At 40.9% G+C, this 23213-nt stretch overlaps 2 protein-coding genes across 3 annotated transcripts in view; both read left to right on the forward strand.

Moving 5' to 3' along the window:
• Nucleotides 1-1524, forward strand: part of LOC147620097 (putative methyltransferase PMT12) — a 61366-nt gene extending 59842 nt beyond the window's left edge. For both annotated transcript variants that reach the window (XM_086772276.1, XM_086772277.1), the window contains exons 7-9: nt 74-202; nt 285-359; nt 780-1524. In XM_086772276.1, the coding sequence (XP_086628402.1) occupies nt 74-202; nt 285-359; nt 780-1005 (430 nt within the window). In that variant the 3' untranslated portion in view covers nt 1006-1524. The remainder of the gene's footprint in view (nt 1-73; nt 203-284; nt 360-779) is intronic.
• A 15506-nt stretch (nt 1525-17030) lies between these two features.
• Nucleotides 17031-20079, forward strand: LOC147620099 (protein neprosin-like). The gene is made up of 7 exons (XM_086772588.1): nt 17031-17240; nt 17362-17448; nt 17643-17906; nt 18329-18499; nt 18633-18686; nt 19226-19372; nt 19699-20079. Exons 1-7 carry the CDS (start codon nt 17031-17033, stop codon nt 20077-20079), a joined length of 1314 nt encoding a protein of 437 aa, XP_086628714.1.
• Nucleotides 20080-23213: the final 3134 nt, after the last annotated feature.

Here is a 23213-nt window from a genome sequence, read left to right on the forward strand (position 1 = left end):
TTGAGAGAGAGAGAGAGAGAGAGAGAGAGAGAGAGAGAGATCCTTTCAGCATTCTAATGTGGGGCATGGGCAGGTTTGCGGCAGCTCTTTCCCTCGAGAACTCATCTAAACACTGGTGGATATTGAATGTACTTCCCGTAACAGGGCCAGATCGCCTGCCTGTTGTATTTGATCGTGGGCTTTTTGGTGTTTATCATAACTGGTTAGAGAGTTTTGAGCATGTCAAACCTTCAATTGCCGTTATGTGTTTGGATTTACAACACTAACCATCTTATCTTATGCAGGTGCAGAGCTTTAGACATTTATCCAAGGACGTTTGACATGCTACATGCATCGGCCTTGTTTTCAACAAAACTTGGGTAAGAGCACAAGCAACTGCCCATGGTCTTACCTCTTCTGACTTATATCAAGTAACACAATGCACAATTGATGACCATATATCTTAAGTTTTTTTGTGGCATACTGTGGTACATGTATGAGTATACCCAAATCGGTCCACCTTGTGTTTCTATGGGTCAAAAGGAAGACCAAAATCATAAGAAAGATTGTTGATGCGAGATGGGTGTGAATGTGTGAACTATTCTCAAAACTAGCACATTATCTAGGGTGGCTTCACAACCATGGAGGTGTGGCAGCTTTTTTTTTTGCCAAGGGGTGTTTGTTGTGAAGCCACCCTTGGTACGGCAAGAGGATGGGAAGAAAGAACAAAATGACTAGAGTGCTTTCATTTGCAGTTTTAGGATACTTAATCTGGAACTAAAATGCTGAAATAAAAGCAGGTGTGATATGAGTGAGATATTGTTTGAAATGGATCGGCTCTTGAGACCAGGGGGATTTGCTTTGATACGGGACAAAATAGAGACTATTCTTGAGTTTGAAGCCATTGCAAAGCTGTTAGAATGGAAAACTACTATTGGTGATACAGAGAGTGGACCTATGGGAACAGATAAGTTGCTTCATTGCCAAAAGTCATTTCACAGTCGCAGGTCTCAGAAGAGAGGTTAAGTGACCAGAGATAAACATGTGATCCCCTCACCAAAAAGCAATCACACTCCAGCAATTTGTAACTCACGTCTTTCTTCACAATAATCCTTGCAAGAGTGGAGGCACCAAAAGAAAGGAAGTGTGTGTGTGTTGGCCAGTGCATGTGTGTGTGTCAAGGCTGACAGTGGATATATAGAAGTAAGAACTAAAATTTGATCTGTTTCTTGATACAAAAGGTTTGGTATACACCCATCAATAAGGCAGTGTGTGTGTGTTGGCGAGTGCATGTGTGTGTGTCAAGGCTGACAGTGGATATATAGAAGTAAGAACTAAAATTTGATCTGTTTCTTGATACAAAAGGTTTGGTATACACCCATCAATTCTAATACAGGTTAGGCGTGTTGAATGCCATGCTGAGGGCACATTCTAAGCCGTGGCTTATGTAATTGATGTTTCAATGCAATGGAGTGTTCCTCTCATGGGAAAACATTTATTCATGCTAATATTAACTATCTGAGAATGGTAAGACAGTTTATTTTTGTATGGTGAGTGGCAGAGGGATATCCTATCTTCAAGTTGTTTGTAAGTTGGTCTCAGTGTTGTGTAAGCTACTTTGAATGCTTCCAAAATACTTTGCAAGGTATGAGAAACAGGCCAGTTTCACCAAGATGATGGCAGGGTATTTACTGAGACACTAGTTCCTTTGGGTCCTCCCGGGTTGCACACTGTGGGTCCCCGCTAGAGGGAAGACGGGAAGTTCTTAACTAGTGAAATCTTCTAAACATCCTTGATTTTGATTTTAAACACACTAATCCAACAATGTGTGGATAACCATGGCTGATCTCCCCCTCCCCCCCCCCCCCCCCCGCCCCCCGCCCCCCGGCCCCCGGGGGCAAAAAAAAAACAACCACAACACACATCAACAACAAAACACACACACACACACTTATTTTGTCACATGTAGAAGCTCTGGGAGTCTTCTTTTAGCCCTAAACACCATCCTGGAACACGCTTGATGCAAAATGCATAAAGAAGATAGAGAAGAGAAAGAAAGAAAGAAAGAAAGTTGTATTAACCTCTACTAGAGGCCGAACTCGACCTATGAGACAAATCAATGTACAACTGTCAATGTCTTCTGGATGTCCAGAAAAAAAAAAGGACAAAATGAACATGAAATAAACTATGAAAGAGAGAGAGAGAGAGAGAGAGCTGAGTATTCAATGTTTTCTATAATACGAAAAGGTGTACAAATCTTGCAAGCCATAGGTTGCCATCAAAAGGTGGTATTTTTACCTAATCTAATCCTAAGTCTATAATTCAATCCAATCCAAGATATGTACGCGAGCTCTAGGATTACGGACAGCCTTGTTCAAGACCTCAAGATCTACAACAAGATAGATCAAATTCGGCCAGGACTAGATTTTATTTCTAGCTTTGCCGCGTGCACCTTGGATGCGGGCCTTGGTGAGATCAATAGTTTTTTGCAAGAGGAAGCTCAGAGCAGATAGGAGAGGAGTTTGAGGAGGGGTCTTGCTTCTTGTTAGCGGCTTCAAGAGAGTTCCCCTGATAGCCCTTGGATTGAGAGCTAGCTTGTTGTCTTGGTACGGAGATCAGATCCATTGAGGAGAGGAGGGTGGAGTACATATACCATGCCAGACCTTCCTTTTGTATCCAGGTTGGTGATAGAGTCAACGGGAGACTTCTTTGAGATAGCAGGCCTCCAAAAGAGGAGAGATGGTATTTGCAAGTTGCGTGGCTATTGTTTTTGGACCTCCCAATGTGAGAGCCATCGCCATTGATTTTTTCCGATCTCTCCTCACAGGTGCCCCATTATCCCCCATAGGTGATGGACGCGCGCAAGAGGGTCTAGGGGCACACGAAAGAGGTGGTTCCCCTCGCTCTTCGGTCCTTCTCATCGACTCCCTTCACTACAAAGGAGATGGTGGAGGCATCGATTGCTCTTCCTAGGGGAAAATGCTCGGGGATGGATGGGCTTCCAGTTTCTTGCCACTAGGACCTCATTGAAGGCGTCCTTCGAGCTGCCTTCGATGAGATTATGACCATAGGGGCCATGCCAGAGGGGCTCTCAAAGGGTTTAATACACTTGATTCTTAAGGAGGGTGGTGACAAATTGGAGATCCGGCTGTGGAGACCCATCACCCTTCGTGGGACCGCCTACAAGATCTTAGCCAAGGCCATCAGCTGGAGACTTCAGTCTTTCCTCCCTAACTTGATTCATGCCACTTAGACTAGTTTTGTTCAAGAGCAGAGCATTCTGGACAACGTCTTTACCTTCTGGGAGGCAACTTCTTCGGCCACGATGCATCATTAGGACCTCATAGTGCTACCCCTAGACTTTGAGAAAGCTTATGATAGGTGAATTGGAGCTTTTTGGAGGGCACGGTGAGCCGGATGGGGATCCCTGTGGAGTGGATCCATGGGGTTTTAGGACTTTACTCTGTCTCTCACAGTCAGGTTCTCATTTAGGAAGCTTGTGGTGACATATTCCCCCTTTTCCTCTCGGTCTGGCAGGGTTGTTCTCGCGCACCTTACCTTTTTCTTTTTGTTGAGGCCATAAATAATTTTCTCTCAGCCCAGGAAACTGGACTTTAGGGAGGAGCTGTTGGACGCAGAGTTTGCAGATGACACAACAGCTCATCTTTCAGGAGATGTGGGGAATCTTCAAAGATTCATTGAGGCGATTGAGATCTTTTGTTGTGCATCAAGAGCATAGATCAACTGGCACAAGTCGTATGTTTTTTTGGGTTGGCTGTGCAACCGCCCCGACTTGGTGCCCAATTGAGGCTTTCTAGTGGATCTCAAGGGGCACGCCAGTTCGCTATCTTGGATGCCAAGTGGGCATCGACATCTCTCTGGAGCAATAGCTCGCTCCTCTTCTTCTGAGCTTTTGGAAGAAGCTTTTATATTGGAGTTCTACAAGGCTCTCCCTAGTTGGTAAGAGTGGTGGTGGTGAACCAGGTCTTTGTGACCATGTGGTACATAACTTCTTGTTGGGCCTTCTTTCAAGCATGTAATGGCCAAGTACAACAGCTGATTCAAAACTTCTTATGGGCCGACAGAAGTCATGCCAGGGCTAAGGTGGCATGGAGAGTGATCATTTAGCCATGACGTAGAGGGGTGATATGCTTCATTAACCTTGCTATTCAGAGCCGCGCCCTGCTGGGCGAGCTGATTGTTAGAGGACTCCTCGTCGGTGGTGAGCCTTGGAAGGATTTTCCTGAGTCTAGGTGGCCCTTGGGAGTAGAGTACCAGATGAATCTTCACAGAGATGTGGGCCCGTACATTTAGCGCAGCTTTTGAGGACAGATTTGCAATCAGTTCACTTCGAGCTTGGGATCACCTCAGGACGGCACTTAGGCAGATAGCTCTGGTAGCCTCAGAGGAGTGTCTTCGGTAGCCATTGGTATGGAACCCCCTGATTCGTCTACCTAGTGGCCATATGTTGGGGGCCCGACCTTATGTATCATGGGACGCATTGAGCATAGGACTTGCTAGGTCCCTTGGGGATTGGCTTGCACACATGCAGTTACTCCCTGGAGGTTCAGGAGAAGACTCGACTCCCCCATTGTGGCTAGGTATGTTTACTAGGCATGATATTTTGCAACCCATGGAGTGGATGAGGGCAGTGGTTTGCTCACTTTTTCTCTTGGTTCCCATGGAAGATTAGAGAGATCTGAGCCCCCCTTGGAGGATTTCAGTGGTTGCACCTTATAGAGGGTGAGAGTGATTTGATTTCAGGCACTGGAGGGGCACATAGACCCCCCCCCCCCCCACCGACCAAGGTGGCCAGGGAGAGATTCTAGCGGCTATGGATACGGGAGAGCCGACCTCTCACACGCCTCTAGTGAGACTCGGGAGAGTAGACTTTGGATGATCCTGCTGATTGGGAGGAGACTTTGGATCCCCCATTTTTTGCATATACAAGGCGGCTAGGCTGCATGATTCAGATGCCAGAGATTGATGGCACATTGGCAGCAACAGTACATTGGCAGTCATCATCACAGGGCCTCTCAGAGCGTTTCCTTTGAGATTTTTGGAAGAGGCTCTGGGATAGTTTTCGACCCCGAAAGATCACCCTCTTTCTTTGGTTGTTGGCACACATGAGCTTGACAATTGGCACGTGGTTGGCCATTGGAGGAAGACCAACAGCTTGCACGAGGTGCAGCCACCCTGAGGAGTCTCAATGACATTGTCTTTGGGATTGCCCGAAGGGTCAGCAGGTTTGGCAATGGATTCTCCGCATCTTCATGATGGACAGGGCCTCGACCCGGATCATTACATGGGACACCATCACATGGGCCACAGAGGTTGAGGTTGTTAGGGCTTACAAGGAAGATGGTGGGGGGCTTACCCTTCAGGTTTTTCACCTCCGCATTTCAGTAGTACCAATCACAGCCCCATCTATTGACCACTGGAGACCGGGATCATGTCGGAGGGGAAGTGCATCTTTCTCCACCTTTTGATTATTTGATCCTCGCCGTGTACATGAGGCGATGTTGTATCTAACCCTTCGTGGTTGTATTTATTTCATCGTGGTTGTTTTTTCATTAACTAATAGAAGGATCTATTTCTTGGGAAAAAAAAGTATATGACTCAGTCCATGGAGGACTGAATGAATGACAAGGAGCATAGCCTAGCCTATTTTTAGGCCTTGAAGACATTGGTGGGCTAGTCGGCGGCCAGTGCCCTTGGACAAATCTCCCAATCTGTTCTAGCCGATAGAGATATCTCCTCATGAACATTGGCCGATAGCCTCTCGGGTATTCCCATTGCCTTTCTGCCCATGCCTAGTTGTGCTATAGCTCCAAGTAATATATGCTCGAAAATTTGGTCCAAATCTTGTTCTTTATGTGGTTCCCTTCAAATATTAGCCCTAGGATCAACATGTGCATGTGCATGCACATGAAATCCCCCTCTGCTAAACTTGATGAAGGGATTCCAAATTCTGTTTTTGGATGACTATCATCATTCCATTGTCTATTCCTAGAGTCCCAAACGTGTCACTGGCAACCTTTTCACTTAAAACCATACTTGGTCTCCAAATCCACTCCAAATGTGATGAAGATCTATGCGTTTGTTCCATCATGTCCCCTATCCTATCATGCTTTGTCCGTGAACACTCTCTGGTCTTCTTTTCTTGAGTATTGAGTTTGGCGCTCTTACTCCACCCCTTGGAGGATCATCTTTCGTTATAACCGTTGCTTGGTGTGCCCTGAGTGGCACCTCACTCATAGGACTGCCATTCCCCTTGGATCTTGTGGAACACACACCAACCAACCTCATGGGAACTTCTTCCATGTCTTGTGTTCCTTTCCTTGGATTGTGCACCTTCATTTGGGATTGAATCAGTGTTTAGCCTTGCTGAGCTTGATGCTCTGATACCAATGTCACATGTGGAAGCTATGGGAGTCTCTTTCAGTCCTAAATACCATCCTAAAACATGATTGATGCAACTTGTCATCAAAACAAATAACATTGTAATCTATGATTAAAACAAATCAAGGCTCATGGATAGGGAAAGTGTGATAAGTAAGCCCCATCACCTTCCTGCCCATACCTAGTTGCTATAGCTTCAAGCAGTACATGCTCCGAAATCTGGTCCAAATCTTGTTCTTTATCTGTTTCCCTTCAAGGATTAGCCCTGGGATCAACATGTTCATGTGCATGCACATGACATTCTCCTCTGCTAAACTTGAGATTCCAAATTCCGTTCTTGGATGACTGTCATCATCCCAGTCTATTCTTGGAGTCCCAAACATGTTATCCTTTCCTTTGTGGGGCAACCTTTTCATCACTGAAAATCATGCGTGGTCTCCAAATCCACTCCAAATCTAATGAAGATCTATGCATTTGTCTGCTACCCCTTCATGCCATGTGCGTGAACACTTTATTTGGTCTTCCTTTCCTAAGTATTGAGTCTGGCATTCTCACTCCACCCCTTGGAGGATCATCTTCCCTTGAAACCGTTGCATGAAAGCCTTTCCTGGTGTGCCCCAAGTGGCACCCGACTCACAGGACTGCCACTCCCCTTAGATCTTGTGGAACACCACCAACCAACCTCTTGGGAACTTCTTCCCTGCCTTGTGTTCCTTTCATTGGATTGTGCATCTTCATATGGAACTGAATCAGTGTTTAGCCTTGTTGAGCATGATGCTTTGATACCAATGTCACATGCGGAAGCTCTGGGAGTCTTCTTTCAGCCCTAAACACCATCGTGGAACATGCTTGATGCAAAACACATACAGAAGGTAGAGAGAGAGAGAGAGAGAGAGAGAGAGAGAGAGAGAGAGAGAGAGAGAGTTTAGTATAGTCTATAGTACAAAAAGGTGTACAAATCTTGTAAGCCATAGGTTGCCATCAAAAGGTAGTATTTTCACCTAATCTAATCCTAAGTCGATGACTCAGTCCATGGAGTATTGAATGAATGACAAGGAGCATAGGTTAGCCTATTTATAGACCTTGAAGACATTGGTGGGATGGCCGACCCACTATCGGCCAGGTCTCCTAGACAAATCTACTAATCTGTTGTAGCTGATAGAGATATTGCCTCATGAACATTGGTTGACAGCCTCCTAGCTGTTCCCACCGCCTTTCTTCCCACGCCTAGCTCCTAAAGCTCCAAGCAGTACATCTCCAAAATCTGGTCCAAGTCTTGTTCTTTATGTGTTTCCCTTCAAGGATTAGCCTTGGGATTAGCATGTACATGTGAATGCATGACTTTTTTTTTTTTGGTAATACGTTATTTTACTAGTGAGGTTATGAGACACCTAAAATTCAAAAGCATCAAAGAACACTTGTAGTTTTTGCTGGTGCAATGAAAGATCTCCAAGGTCAAAAGAATCTTGGAAGGGATCTTTGATTTGCCACTTTTGCAGCTTTCTTTCATCATTTCTAGACAAATACTTGCCTGCATCAATGTCTCTTCGCTAAATCATCAAGACTTCTTTGATGACTACATTCACTTAGTTGTTGAGCCACGAGTTTCGCATCCTTCACTCTCTCTCTTTGTTCTCCTAAGAACCATTTACCGTAATAAAAAATAACAACTTGAATGCTAGTAAACGAATCTGCACCAAGCCAATGTCAACAAACATATGCATCTTCAAGGGCTACATTGCATGAGCCACCAAATCAACAAAAAGTTGATGTTTTAGATACTATTATTGATCAACAGTAGCCTCTTTTGTGGGAGTGGTACATTTATTGTTGACATGCCTAAATTTGTACATCATCCACAATGGCTAATGATTGGAAAGACACATCGAGCAGTCTATGATTTGCATTCAACATGTACCATATGTCTAGACAAGCCTTATAGTTAGTAATAGCATTGTGATGAAAAGTATACTGTTGCATGGTAGGCATCAAGTGTTTCCATAAATCATATGCTCTCATATATTGAAGTGTAGCATCCACCGACGTATTTCAGAACCAAGCATATGCAATTTGTGGTTACTATTATCATCGTATTCAGGAGATTTATTAGAGTTTCCATACAAAAAATATTTAAAAGCCAAGGATAAGCTCTCAAATTTTCCCACATTTGAGTTTTCATTGAAGAAGTCTGTGATGCATGCATATACCCCACCAAATTCAAATCTATCTCCACTGACATGGCATTGAAGAACTATCCATCTTACCAACATACCATTATATGTGACACACATGGTTGAAATTCATGGCGAATCAACATGACCACCCTTCAGAAGTAACAAGTGTGCAAGCATAATAGATGTGATACCTTGCAAAAGAGCCTTCCCTGCTAGAAAAAGCATGTTGATTGTGTTCTTGTAAACAAACCATATGAGGCTGATTTTTATTTATGTAATGCCATATAAGCCTCCATTTGTCAAACCTATTTAACACATTTTTGGTCTCATAGACCCTTTTGGTCTTTTGTAGATGCTAAAACAATTTGGTTCCTCTCCAAGGCTATTGGAACTATTTAACACATTTTTGGTCTCAATTATTCCACGCAACTATTTAACACCATTTTGGTCTCAATTATTCCATGGAACTATTTAACAAATTTTTGGCCTCATAGACCCTTTTGGTCTCTTGTAGATGCTAAAACAATTTGCTTTATTTTTTCCTCTCTAACGCTATTGGTGAGGTGCAAGTGTTAACACAAATGAAAGACTTTATAGAACAAAAGGACACACAAATGACTTATCATTACTACTATATTTTCATTATATCATTTTTATGTTTGTAAGCCTATCAAGGGAGAAAGCTAAAAACTAAATCTCTATGGATCAACAATCTTCTTAACAATCCAAGTTGTACACCTCACCTTGTTTATTTTCCTTTGTTGTTGCTCTGTAGTCTCACTTGATTTTTTGATCAACATAATCGCGTTGGCTTTGTAAACTCCATGGCCGTTACTCCACTGTCCGCGATCCCTTTTTGCAAGCTCATCAACACCAGATCATGGCAAGGGGGTAGATAAAGGATCTTCTACTAGAACACTTCAGAATTGATTAAAAATGAGGGAGACATGGAGTACAGGGTATCTGCTGAACTTAGTGGTACTTGATTCACAAAAATGAGAGCACAGACTAATTAAGTGTCTACCAAGATCAATAAGGAGAAGTCACACACATCTCTTCACCGCAGTGGTACAATTGTATGTAGAGAATATCAAATGTATTAATGATTAAGACTCATATAATCAAATGAGATTATCTAGATCCTAGATATGAAGTCCTAAACAAAAGCGAGAATTTTTTCCCCAAATCACTCTGTAAACACTCTCTTTTTACATTTGTAAAACGTAGCAATTTTTTGTATAGTGGACTGCACTACATGCTTATCTTGTAGAGCTATTATCTTCCCTATTGAGAATCACCTTTTGAGATGAGATTTTATAGACTCATATATCAGACTACGAGCTACAAATTTGTTGAAGAAAGTATCCAAGAGTCGTCACTATGACCACAAGAGCCTATTTTCAAGGCACCAGCTGTGCAATTTACAATTCCTAAAACTGCTTCTAGTATCTTGGTAACTTGTCCAAAACTTTAGGTTCGTGTGGAGTCAATGAACCAACATTTGAGGAGTTACTTAAGCACCTTTTAAGTACTGTTGTGCTTTGTCCAGCATGTGCCATGCATGCTTGCAGTTGCTAACCTAGCACAAGGATTACTAGATTAGTGCCAACTATCAGTGGTATGGGAACTGCTAACTACCATTGTGAAGTAATAACTACCAATGTGAACTACCACCTAACCACTCTGAACTACTAGCATTGTGAACTACTAACTTGCATTGTAAATTGTTAACTAGCACTATTACAATTTGGGCATTTTATCTTGTTTCTCATCATGCCATATGTGGAAATTGTGAAATCTTGCATTTATTGATCATGCTCCCTTAAATGCAATGTTTTTCCATCTCTAACTTCCAAAGCATCTCTATGCTTGTAAAACACATCCTTTGATAGTGGCTTTCTCAAGATATCCATAAAATCTACATGTTTCCTAACATGTTGAACGTGAATTTGATCGTGTGGTACCTTCTCTCTCATGAAATATTCATTTACATCCATTAGAACCAAAAATGGAAAAAAAAGGCTGTGTAAGGATTGGATTAACTTTCTTAATCAAACTGATTTAACTAAAATAGTAGCGACAAATAGCTATATTAAATGTGTCTCTTTTACCTATATTTAGAGGAGAGTGCCTTTAATATGCCATCCATCACATATCTATAGTGTCTTTGATTCACCTGTCCTTGGCGGCTATCTTGCTTACTTTACTGCATGTTTTCTAAAATAAGCTTATTTCAAATATTTGAATCCATAACACGCGTCTCTCTTCCATATGGCATGATGCGAGTTTTTCCCTCTCTTTTCTTTTTACTATCTTCTTTTCTCTCCTCGCCATGTCTTGCTTTCTCTTTGAATCTTTTTTATTGCTATGGCGAATCCAAGGATTGATCCACACTCAAAGAAAAGACACCATATTAACTTGGTGCTTGACAAAGACTTGCACATGGAGAAGTATTCATCATAAAGCTCTACAAGATGAGGCTAAAGCTCAAAGACTACGTGTAGAAGGGAAGAAGTATGTAGATTTGTGGATTCAAGGAGGTCTATACCCTGTTGACCCATCAAACAATTGGTAAGCCTCCATTATTTAGCACTTTACATGATCTTGTTTGATTCATTGGGGATGGTAGAGAAGGCTTATTTGGATACTGCTCAAGATTGATTAATTAAGCTACTATTTTCCATTACCAACACACACACATGATTGAAACTATGCTTGGTGTGGGCAAGCAATTTGTTAAAGCGCTAGAAGACATTGTGGTCTCACAAACTTAGCTTGTAAATGAGTTAGAAAGTTACTTCAATCATTTTAGGAAAAGGTAACAGAGCTTAGATAAACTAACAAAAAATTGGAGGATCATGCACTCCAAAAAACCCAACTAAAAAGAACTCCTTTTGGGTTAAGAGTGAGATCTAGATAGTTTAAGAGTGTGTTGAGAAGAAACGGATGAGGTTTGCTTGAAGTTACATGAATAGTGTGGGAGGTTTCTGCTTGGATAATCCTCTAGATAGAATTGGTATAATCAAGTCTGATATCATAAATAGCTAGTCCTCAACCCGCGTGTTACTGTGGTATGTAAAAGCGAGGTGAAGCGGTCCCGGCAAATGAAGCACCAATCCCAACGATGATGCGTTTGAAATTTTTTTTGGGGGACTCATTGTAATTAGCTAGCCGATTGCTCCGTGTTCTAGGATTTCTCTTTTCTCTCCTCTCCTTGTCCCAAAGTTGTCCATGGTTAATATGTAATAGATGACTTAATTGAAATGCTCAAGCTCTTGGAGTGTGCAGGGCTTCAAAGAAGAAGGAGGGTAGCCAAGGAAGTTTGTAATGACTTTTGTGACTTGGTTAAGCCTGATGAGGTGGTGGAGGCTTGTGACAAGATTTCAATAAGGAGGAAGGGATACAAAGCCATATCAAAGCTACTCATAAACATTCAAGTACGACTTGTATAATAACATATTTACAAATGTTAGAAGGGTCGGCCATGGTGAAGTTCTATCAGTGCTGCACAATAGAGGACTGTGAAGGTAATCTTATTTTTGTTATCAAGCTTGATGAGGCACAAATTCTCAAACATCAAAAAATGGAAAGAATTAGTATAGCACTAATGAACAAAGCTTCAAATTATGGCTAAGGTAAGGGAGACTAGCCATTACATAGTGCACAATTAGAGATGGAACTATGGTACCTAGGGGCAACTGTAGTGCAAGATGAGATTCATGATACTCTCAAATGGTTGTTCTAGCATACAACAATTCAAAGCATCATTGATGCTCATAATAAGGATGGGATATGAAACTTTAAAGTTGAGTGGCACATTAGTGTTGATTTGAAAGCATTGAAGTGCATGTATAGGGTGTGTGGTGGTCCTAGATCAACAAACCATGCCTCTATTGCATGGCAGACATGAACAATCCGGAATGGTACAACCCTACAATGGATTGTACAAAGCCTCCATCTAGAGACAAGACAAAGAATTAACTGGTGAGGAAGACCAAACCAAGGCTAAAGGGAAATCAAAGACCAAGAGCAAGGGAAAGTCAACAAAAACAACTGAAGCCAAGGGTGAACCATGTATTGTGCCTGAGGATCCCAATTTGAAGCCAAGGGTGAACCATGTATTGTGCTTGAGAATCCCATACTTCCTATAAAGTTAGAGAGAGTTCACATTTTTACTTTACATGTAGAAATTAGAATATAAGATAAGCTATTAAAGCTTCATCTTGATTATGCTCATTCCATTTTGCCATTAGAGCTATTGGATGCATTTTTAGAGCAATGTGATATATTACTCTCTAACATGGGTTTTCATGGTGGACGTGTGAAACTTAAAAAGGATGGTAAGCAATCAGGTACCACTAATGATGTTCTGGCAGATGTGCCAAATGGGAGGAGCCAAAGCTAGGAGGTTCTTGTCAAACTATGAGAACAAACAAGTTACAGTAGTAAGGGAATGTTGGAAAGTTGTATGTGGGCAGACAACTAACCAAGCTCACCAAGGATGAAAAAGCTTCATATATGAGAGTCTAGATAGAGTTTGATAATTTTATAAAACTCTTACGTAAGCAAATGACTGAAGGTCATTAAGCAAGTTAGTTTGAAACAACAATCAAGATGCTTGTGAAAACAATTGTAGCTACTTGGGAGAATAAGGACATAACCTTCTACTTAGTAAGAGTTTTTACTTCATGTAATTCATAAATTGACTAATTAATATGACATAAATCGGTTATTAATATGACATTATTTTGTTTTCTATGTGAAGCATATTTTATTTGCACATGGCCCATATTTTGTGAACAACCAAGGGAAATTATATGCATGGCATGTAATGTAGGAAATTATATGCTTGGTTTGCATATGTATATGGGGATGAGGGCCTAGGCACATAATTTGGTATATAGGACTTGGGGGTTTATGGGCAACCCATGTATGAATAGTCCTAGGAGCAAGTGACTATATATGTCACCTATGGGACATCTTTTGTACCTTTTGACACCTTTTTGACATCTTTTGAAATTGAAACTTCACTTGAAGCTTATGGGTCAAGGATCCATGATGGTAGTCCACCCTTGTGTACATTCCACGTGATGAGTGCTAGGATGTGTTTACTCTATCCTAAGTAAGTGAAATTACTTTCTTGCATTGGTATGATAGCATTTCATGTGTCTACATCATGTCAAGATTATGTAAGTGAAGATCATGCTACAACCTTTTACATCATGTGATGGACACATCTTCCGTGAGGATGTGGAGATAATTGCATGACAAGTGGATGCATGAGAATGGTGAAAGTGTGGAGAGCCATGTTCAAGATTGTGAGAGGTATCACTTGTGGAGAATACACAATCTGATAATCTTGAAAATGGGAGTTCACTTCGGTCCAAGATTTATATGGGAAGTTACTATTATTGTAAAAGTGTTGCATGTGTTAAGAATTCAGCAAATCGTTACGATCGGTTGTGGACACTATTTCCATGATTGATTGTGGAGAAAAATCTCAAGATCACAGTGCATTGGCTAGTCGAACCATTGTAGATACATGCTTAATTCATATCTTGATGCCAAATTATAGTACAACTCAAGGGTTGTCGAGATGGATGCTGACCAATCATGAATTTTGTGGTGATGACATATAAGGCAAGAATGTGCTCAGTGATGGATAAGTTGGAAAGGAGCTATCATATTTGCATGATATGAAGATACTTGACTTAATGCGATCCTTATTGGATTGCCATATTGCATTGTCGTGTGGAACTTGTGAAACATCTATGATAGTGCCTCAATCCATGGACTCATCTTATGGATTGCTGAATGCAGAGAGTTTTGGAGATGTTAATTTTGGTGATATGGAGGCATTTCATGGATTGAGATCAGGGATTTCACTGACGTAAACGAAAACATGTGAACATGTTAATAACAAATAAAATCTTGTGATCACATGTTATATTCACAAAGCTTTCACAAGGGCCTTAAAAAATTATCTTTGTCAGGCATAAAAAATCTTCTTAGGTGGCAACTGACCTACTATTATGTGAAGATGGTAACATGAGAACATGTGAATAGCTTATTCCCATGTGTAGCCAAGCTTTTAAGGGGTTCCCAAATGGCAAGTGACCTGTTATTTTGCGAACGGTAACATGAGAACATGTGAATAACTTGTTCACATGTGTTATTATCACAAAAAATCTTGTGATCACGTGAATATTAAATCCCTGATTGAGATAGAATTCACATGATGATAATGATGAAGCATTGGCTGATGTTTATGTACATGATGATCACCAACAAAGCATTGGATGATGCTTATGTATATGGTCAGACCATTCTAGATGCATGCTCAACTCATAACTTGGTGCTAAATGATAGTACAACTCTAGGGGATTGTTGAGATGGATGTTGATAAATCATGACTTTTGTGGTGATGAGTACAAGGCAAGAATGTGAGAGATGATGAGTCGGAGAGTTTTTGTGGGGAGCTACCATCTTTACATGATATAGAGTTACTTGTCTTGATGTGATCCTTATTGGATTTCCATATTGGATTGTCATATGGTTCTTGTGAAACAACTATAATAATGCCAACATCCATGAACTCATCTTATGGATTGCTGAATGAAGAGAGTTTATCTTCTTCATCTATTTACACTCTTAGAGATGTTGCTTTTGGTGATATGGAGGAATTTCATGGATCGAGACATCATTCACATGATGATCATGAAGCATTGGATGATTCTTATGTACATGATGATCACGAAGCATTGGATGATGCTTATGTATATGGGGATCATCATGATAGTGGCCATGATGTTGAGCATTATGTGGATCATGTCATTGACATGGTTAATATGGATAGTCAAGACATTGTTAGATGTTGATGATGAGGATCATTACTATGGTCGCAAGGATGGGCTTTTGAGTTTTCCCTTCAACCTGGGTGGCATTGTGATAGAGGACATAAGCATGGATCTACTTCGATATGTGATTGATCCAAGTGGTTACACATTTAGTTTATGGGTCCCCGAGCATTGTGCACATAGAAGGTTTCCATTTGATCTAGGAGGCTACATGTTTTTTAAATGGGTGATGACCAATTTCCATTTGATCTTGGAGGCTATCATGCGCATGGGTTATGGGATAACAATTTGGATAGTACTCGGCACTCGTTTGGCTCCTTGGTAACCACTAGTGCCAGAAAAACTATGAAGATTATGGGAAAGCATCATATAGTGAATTTGGCAGGGAAATGTGAAGTGCTTACTTGCTAGAAATTCATGGATTTACAGTTTTTAAGACCTTCTGGTTGGTATTTTGAAGCATCCTAAGAAGTATGTGCCGCACATGGGACATACATTTGAGACCGAGTGAGAGCATTATATGCAGTTTTTAGCCATGTATTATTCCCATGCCCTCATGGGAATATGGACAAGTTTTCCTCTCATATGGCCATGCAATTTCGGATACTATTCATGGAGATTTGAGCTCTTCTGGAGATGTAAATTACTACTCTATGGGATGATTTGAGGCTTCATGATCTTGTGTAAGAAGTCGTACACTCGAAGATGTTCGTGGATCCATCGTATAGGTTTCAAGGATGAAACCAATTTTGACTTTTTGCATGATGACCCTTTGATTTCAAGGACGAACTTATTGTAGGAGGGGGTATTTTGTACTGTAGGAAATTATATGCTTGGATGTATGGAACATGTATTTGGGATTGAGGGCATAGGCACATAATTTGGGATATAGGATTAGGTTTTTAGGAAGCCCATGTGTCAATAGTCCTAGGAGTAAGTGACTATATAAGTCACGTATGGGACAACTTTTGAACCTTTTGACACCTTTTTGATATCTTTTGATATAGAACCTTCACTTGAAGCTTATGGCTCAAAGATCCATAGTAGTAGTCCACCCTTTTGGGCATTCCATAATATAATGAATGCTAGGATATGTGTACTCCATCGCAATTGAATGCCATCCCTTTCTTTTGCGTGATGATAGTAAAAAGATTTGGGTGTATTTTCTTTAGGGAAAGCCTCAGGCTTTTGAAAGGTTTAAGGAATGGCTTGCATTGGTTGAAATTGAGACATCAACAAAATGAAAGCAATACACAATAGACCAAGGAGAAGAATTGATGTCTCTAGTCCTATTGAAAGGTTTAAGGAATGGCTTGCATTGGTTAAAATTGAGACATCAACAAAATGAAAGCAATACGCAATAGACCAAGGAGAAGAATTGATGTCTATAGACCGAGGAGAAGAATCGATGTCTGATGAATTCTTAGGGCTTTATAATGAATATCCCTATAGAGGAGGTTTAAAATGTTCCTCGAGGTACTGAACACCAGTCTAATGGAATTTGGGAGTGCAAAACATTGGCGTTAACGAGTCCGACCACATATATATATATATATATATATATATATATATATACTGGCGGTGCAGAGGAGGACTATTACAATTAGCATTCTTGAATATGGATTCAAAGCGTGTAGCTTGTATGGCATTGCTTCTGCTGTATGTGGTATGTGGTATGCAAGCAGCTAGAACGCACGCTAGCGCTGTGGAGGCGACGTCAACAAGCGCCCACAGCAGCCGCCCTCGTACTGGGGTCACAGATAGCGCCAGTGCCAAGCGCCAAATCCAGAAACTTAGTAAGGCAGCTGCTGCAGTCCGAAGCATCCAGGTAAAATCCAGTCACAAGTTTATCATGAATCAACGCTCTAGTCTGCCGACTGCAGATTAATATTTACGTAATCTTGTGTACTCCTGAATTAACCTCATTCCTTAATTCTGTTTATCTCTAGAGTCCCGACGGCGATATTATCGACTGCGTTTTACGTGAGAAGCAGCCTGCATTCAATCATCCTCTTCTGAAGAATCATACGATTCAGGTATAATATGACTTGGTTATATGCCCAGTTTCCGTGCTGCATTAAAGGGATGATTACAGATGAGTTTCGCAAGAGTTCTGCTTAATTGATTGGGCGATTGGCTGATTATATATTATCCCAAGCTTGATGCAGAATGATTGTAGCAGTTTAGTTATAGGTTTTGATTCATCCTGCACTGCTTTAATGAAAAACAGGAGTTTCCAAGCTACTTCCCGAGCGGCATGATCCATATGAGCGCTGCGCCGCCGACAGATATAGACACAATGAATGGCTATGGATTGCAACTTTGGCATCAAAATGGTAGATGCCCCACGGGCACTGTTCCTATACGAAGACCCTCGCTCTCGGAAATCGTTGCTTCCAATGCACGCAAGGACAGCTTCCAGAAAAGGGCTAGCATGGAATCCATGGCAAAAATGATAAATGAAGGCATTAAGATGGACAGCTACCGCCATGAGGTACTCTTTTCAAATTGCTTCAAGATGTAGAGAGACACGAGCCTGCACTCTCGTCAATGCCTGCATATACTATGCTCAGGTGCAGTAGTAGTAGTAGAAGCACAAGAAGGCAAAGATGTATGGGAAATTTTCCGATGGGAAAAGGCTGCATTCCCACATTAATATGAAAAATTTCTGTGAAATTATAGAATTTTCTGATGTGGTTTGCACACCTGAAACCTTGTGATATATATAAGTTGGTGGATTAATGAAGCAGTCACGATTGATATGGCTAGGAGGTCAGAGTTGCTATCTATCCAAATGATGGCTAGGGAGTGTTATATCTCAACATGGAGCCGGAGTAGGATTAGTGGGCGTGCTTATGATGTTAATGATACTGTGGCATTCATTAATTGATCAACAAATTTCAATTGCTACTGCAGTATGCCATCGCCAATTTTGTGGGAGGCGGTCCAATCTTTGGAACCTCGGCAGTTTTCAATGTATGGAACCCTTATGTCACAGGAACTCCCGAAGGCACTACATCTCAGCTATGGTTGATTGCCGGAACGTACGAGGGCAACGATCTGAACTCTCTTGAAGCAGGGTGGTGGGTAAGTACGCCAGCTGAGTGAGTACTGCAATTAACCTGTGTGCTTTTAATTTGAATTAATTATCCTTTGAAAGAACTAACCAATTACATATTATTAACATGTTCAGTAAACTGGTTCCCTTTCCACATCACAGATCAACCCTGGGATCTATGGCGATACAAACACACGTCTCTTCACACAATGGACCGTAAGTTTTGATGGCATAATTTATGCTATATATATAAAATATTTGGTTTGAGAATAATATGTAGCTGAATTTAAATTCCCCAACTCAAACCCTAGTCTGCATTTGAAACCTTAGGATACATTTCAGCTGGCTCACTTCGTGTTACTCACACATGCACTCGTGAGATCACTTTGAAAAATTCCCCTTACAAGTGGGTTGGTCTCACCCCTACATGTGTTAAACTAATAAAACAAATGTAGGCCTCTGAAATCACTTTGAAAAATTCTCCTTATTACAAGTGGGTTGGTCTCACCCCTACATGTGTTAATAACACAAATGTAGGCCGCTGAAATGTATCCTACACTTTGAACCGGCCTCTCTATAATTGAGAACCAATGGGCTACATGCACCAACTAGACCCAACCCCTTCCTCTCTATATTACACCAACTAGACCCAACACCTTCCTCTATTAAACCTTGTATGCATCCTCTTTATTCCATGTTTTGGGTGCACAAAGAACTATGCTTATGCTTTCTTTGATTAAACCTTGTATATGCAGAGTGACTTCTTCAACCAAACTGGATGTAGTGACCTAAGATGTCCCGGATTTGTACAAATAAGCTCTGACATATCCTTGGGGGCAACCATAACGCCTTTGTCCATATACAAGGGTGAACAATACGACGTGATGTTACTTCTTTGGAAGGTGAAGTTAGTCAATCAATGTTTCGTTCCGATTTACTTGAACTCTGATCCGAGTTTTTTTTTGGGTGTTATGAGAGATTTTTATTTTTATTTTTTTTAGTGTGGGAATTGACAGACCGCATGCCATTATGCATACAGGAGGAGGGGGCAGGTAGTGAACCCAAGGCTGTCGCGCGGTGTAGGGCAAGAGCCCTTACCGCTAGGCTGGCTATTTGCCCCACCTCCTTGATCCAAGTTGTTGATCGGTTATGGTAGTAATTAGGCCTAAACTATCATGATGATTCATCTTATGATCTGAGCACATGAAGGGGTGTGATGATTTTGCAGGACACAAAGACAGGCAATTGGTGGCTCCGCTGTGACACAACTTTGGTAGGCTATTGGCCCTCTGTTTTGTTCTCGCACTTGCACGAACATGCAGATGTTTTACAATGGGGTGGAGATGTTCTAAATACCTGGCCGGGTGGCCACCACACACCCACGCAAATGGGAAGCGGGCATTTTGCAAGTGAAGGAGTGGGCGGTGCATGCTATATACACTCCCTCCAAATGATCGATTCCTCTCGCTCACTCAAGTCCATTCCAACCCAAGATATGAACCCTTACGCCTCCAACTCGGGCTGCTATGACATCAATATCACCTCCTCCAACAATTGGGGAAGCACCATCTTCTTTGGAGGTCCAGGACTCAATATACAATGCCCCTAAAATTAATCTCATCAGGATTAATTCATCCCTCCCCCCCAATCCCATGTTCCCTTTTTGCATTTGCCTCCACTCTTGAGTAGAACTTTTATTCATCATAGAAACTTTGTTACCCCCTCAATCAATTTAAATAATCAGTGTACTTACTTCCTTTTTGCATTTGCCTCCGCTCTTGTGAGTAGAATTTAGATTCATCATACAAACTTTGTTACCCTCAATCAATTTAAATAATCAGTGTACTTACTTCATGTGCTTATCCTTCTATCGCATAATGTTTTTCAAACCTGAAGATTGCTTAGCAAATCACTTGAAATTTGGCCACTAATGGAGGTCTAGAAGGGGAGCAGCCTAGCATCCTATTCTCTCAAAAAGAGGCCTCCTCAATTCAAGGAGCTTTTGTTCATTCTCTATATAGGAAAAAGAAAGCATTCACTAGATAATTCCATAGATATAAATGAACATATCTAGGAAAAGTACAAACTAGGGAAAATGAAACACTTTCCTACATAGGCTAACTAGGAAATATAATGCATGAATTTCTCTATGTAGAGAAATTTGCCTATATAAGAAATTTTTATTTTTTTCTATGTAAGAAAATTTACCTAAATAGAAAAATTTTCCTATGTATGCAAATTTACCTACATAGAAAATTTTTCCTATGTATGCAAATTTACCTATATAGAGAAATCCATACATTGTATTTTCTAGTTATAGCCTATCTAGGAAAGTGTTTCATTTTCGTTAGTTTTCACTTTTCCTTGATGGGTGCGTCTAGGGAGCGAGCACAAGTGAGAGAGCAGTGAGCATCATTTTATTTTGGGTGTGGTCTATGGGGAACTTATTGGCTGGTTGATGATAGGAAGGTTAAAAAATCTATGAATATGCCCACGATTTGATGACAATGCGAAACATAATTAGACAAAAGCTGTGTGCAATGTGAAACAAAAAGGGTGTAGGGAAGAGGCAACATAATTAGACAAAAGTTGTGTACAATGTGAAACATAACTTGATAAAGTGGAGTAAACTTCCTCTTGGGCTTAAACAATTTCTCGCGCTCTTTTCATTTCTTCTACCTTCTGCTCTCCATTTCCCCAAGCTTCAACCATTTGCACTCCATTTCCTCATGAAACAATGGGTAGCAAATCTCGTTTTATATTTTCAAAAAACAAGACAATATATACTATTTTTCAGGACACATTACTTCAATGAGAATAGGATAGTTGAAGACATTACATTACAAAAATGGGTTTCTCATTACATAATCTTGTATAGAGTCTTTTGATTTGTACAATCCATCTAAATATGGAATCAATTGTTCTTCCAAATAAACATCATCTGGGTTACCAGGGCAGATATCCAAGTTTCAATGGGATTATACATTGCCTTTTCAGGGGTATCATCAATTAATAATGTATTTGTGGGATCATAGGGATGTTGGATATCCACATGTAGCGCTTCATATGTAATAGTATCCCAGGTTTGTCAGGATGACAAACACCTGGGTCAAGATAACAGTGCCTTTGGTCATATACAAAATACAATTCTGTCTCCTCAATCTTAGATTCTCTCGAAACTTATAATCATTGTTAAGGGACAAGAAGCACTTAATGAAAATAATTGTTAAAATTGAGTTGGTTACATTACATCAGGTACATTAGTCTTGGGATCTTTATAAGGCTTGTGATCATCACTAGCCTTGGGATTCTCATCAGCCTTGGGTTCTTCATTGTTCACCTCCTCATCAGGCCTTGGCTCTGTCTCTTCAGTTTGCTTTGCCTCTATCTTCTCTTCAGGCTTTGGCTCTATCTCTTTAGCTTGCTTTGCCTCATCAGTCTTGGGTTCTTCATTGTTCACCTCCTCATTAGGCCTTGGCCCTGTCTCTTCAATTTGCTTTGCCTCTGTCTTCTCTTCAGGGTTTGGCTCTACCTGTTCAGCTTGCTTTGCCTCATCAGCCTTGGGTTCTTCATTGTTCACCTCATCATCACGCCTTGACTCTGTCTTTCCTTCAACATTTACCTCTATGTGCTCAGAAGGCTTTGGCTCCCCCCTTCATCCTGAAGAAGCATCTCAACGTCTGCAGCATCGAGGAAGTCCGGCTGGTTGTTCTTAGTCATCTCCATGGCATTCTTTAGTATTAAACGTACCATGGTCACTCTATAGTGCTCCACATAGTTGCTATCATAGTTCTGTAAGGTAGCCTGGAATACACAAAATTCACAATGTCAAGCTAATCTAGATAAATCAATGTCCCCCCGCCGCCGATGATTCTTCCACTTATCTTTGGACATGAAGGGATTCATTGAGAAGAGACTCTGGAGAATATATTTAGCAGGGATCACCACTCTCCAACCACAGGAGTGTGAGTCTCCTTGGTTGGGCACTTGAACCTGCTTGATCTCTGACTCGTACAATTCATAGTCTCCATATTGGGCACCAAGAACAGCAAGAAGCTTTTTTATACACCTGCATAACAAATAAGCTTTCATAGTAAGATACAGTGCCGACTTCAAGCACTCTAAGATACTAGAGAAAGGTGCTTTTTTGGATGTTTACTTACAGTCCTAACTCAGGATGTGATCTTGGTATTGAATTAAGGGTCCACACAATTCTCTTATCTAATTCTATACACGCAAGGCTCCAATGGTTCCTACAAAAGCAAAAATGTCTAAAAATAAGGCATCCCCTATCTATTAGATGCATATGACTAACAAGATATAGAGAACTAACATACCCTGATTCATATGGAAGAATTACTAATGTAACCTTGGGAAGTGCTCTTTTTTCTTAGCAATGGTGCCCGCTGTGTGAGTTCATAATAATAAACACCTCAGAATGTCTCTCTCGAGGAAGCTCGCACTTTATTAAACTGCAAAAACAAGGGTAACTCATTGAGGAAAAAGGAAAAAACTAAAGAGCAAATGACCATATCATCAGTAAAGGCAATTCGCATAATTACTTTAGGCACACATATAGGATAGTGTCTGAGATCTGTGCTATCCTATCCATTAGAGTCTTGAGATCCACCGAGTGAAGGGAGAGTTGTCTCTCATTATCTTCCATTTCCACAAAGAAAAACACACCCCTATTAAATCTCCTTAGCATCTCCAGGTTTGTTGCTTCCAACTCTTCTGTTTCTT

This window comes from Cibotium barometz, chromosome 32, assembly GCF_041138505.1.
Source record: "Cibotium barometz isolate CiBa-2024 chromosome 32, ASM4113850v1, whole genome shotgun sequence".
In the NCBI taxonomy this organism is placed as follows: Eukaryota; Viridiplantae; Streptophyta; class Polypodiopsida; order Cyatheales; family Cibotiaceae; genus Cibotium; species Cibotium barometz.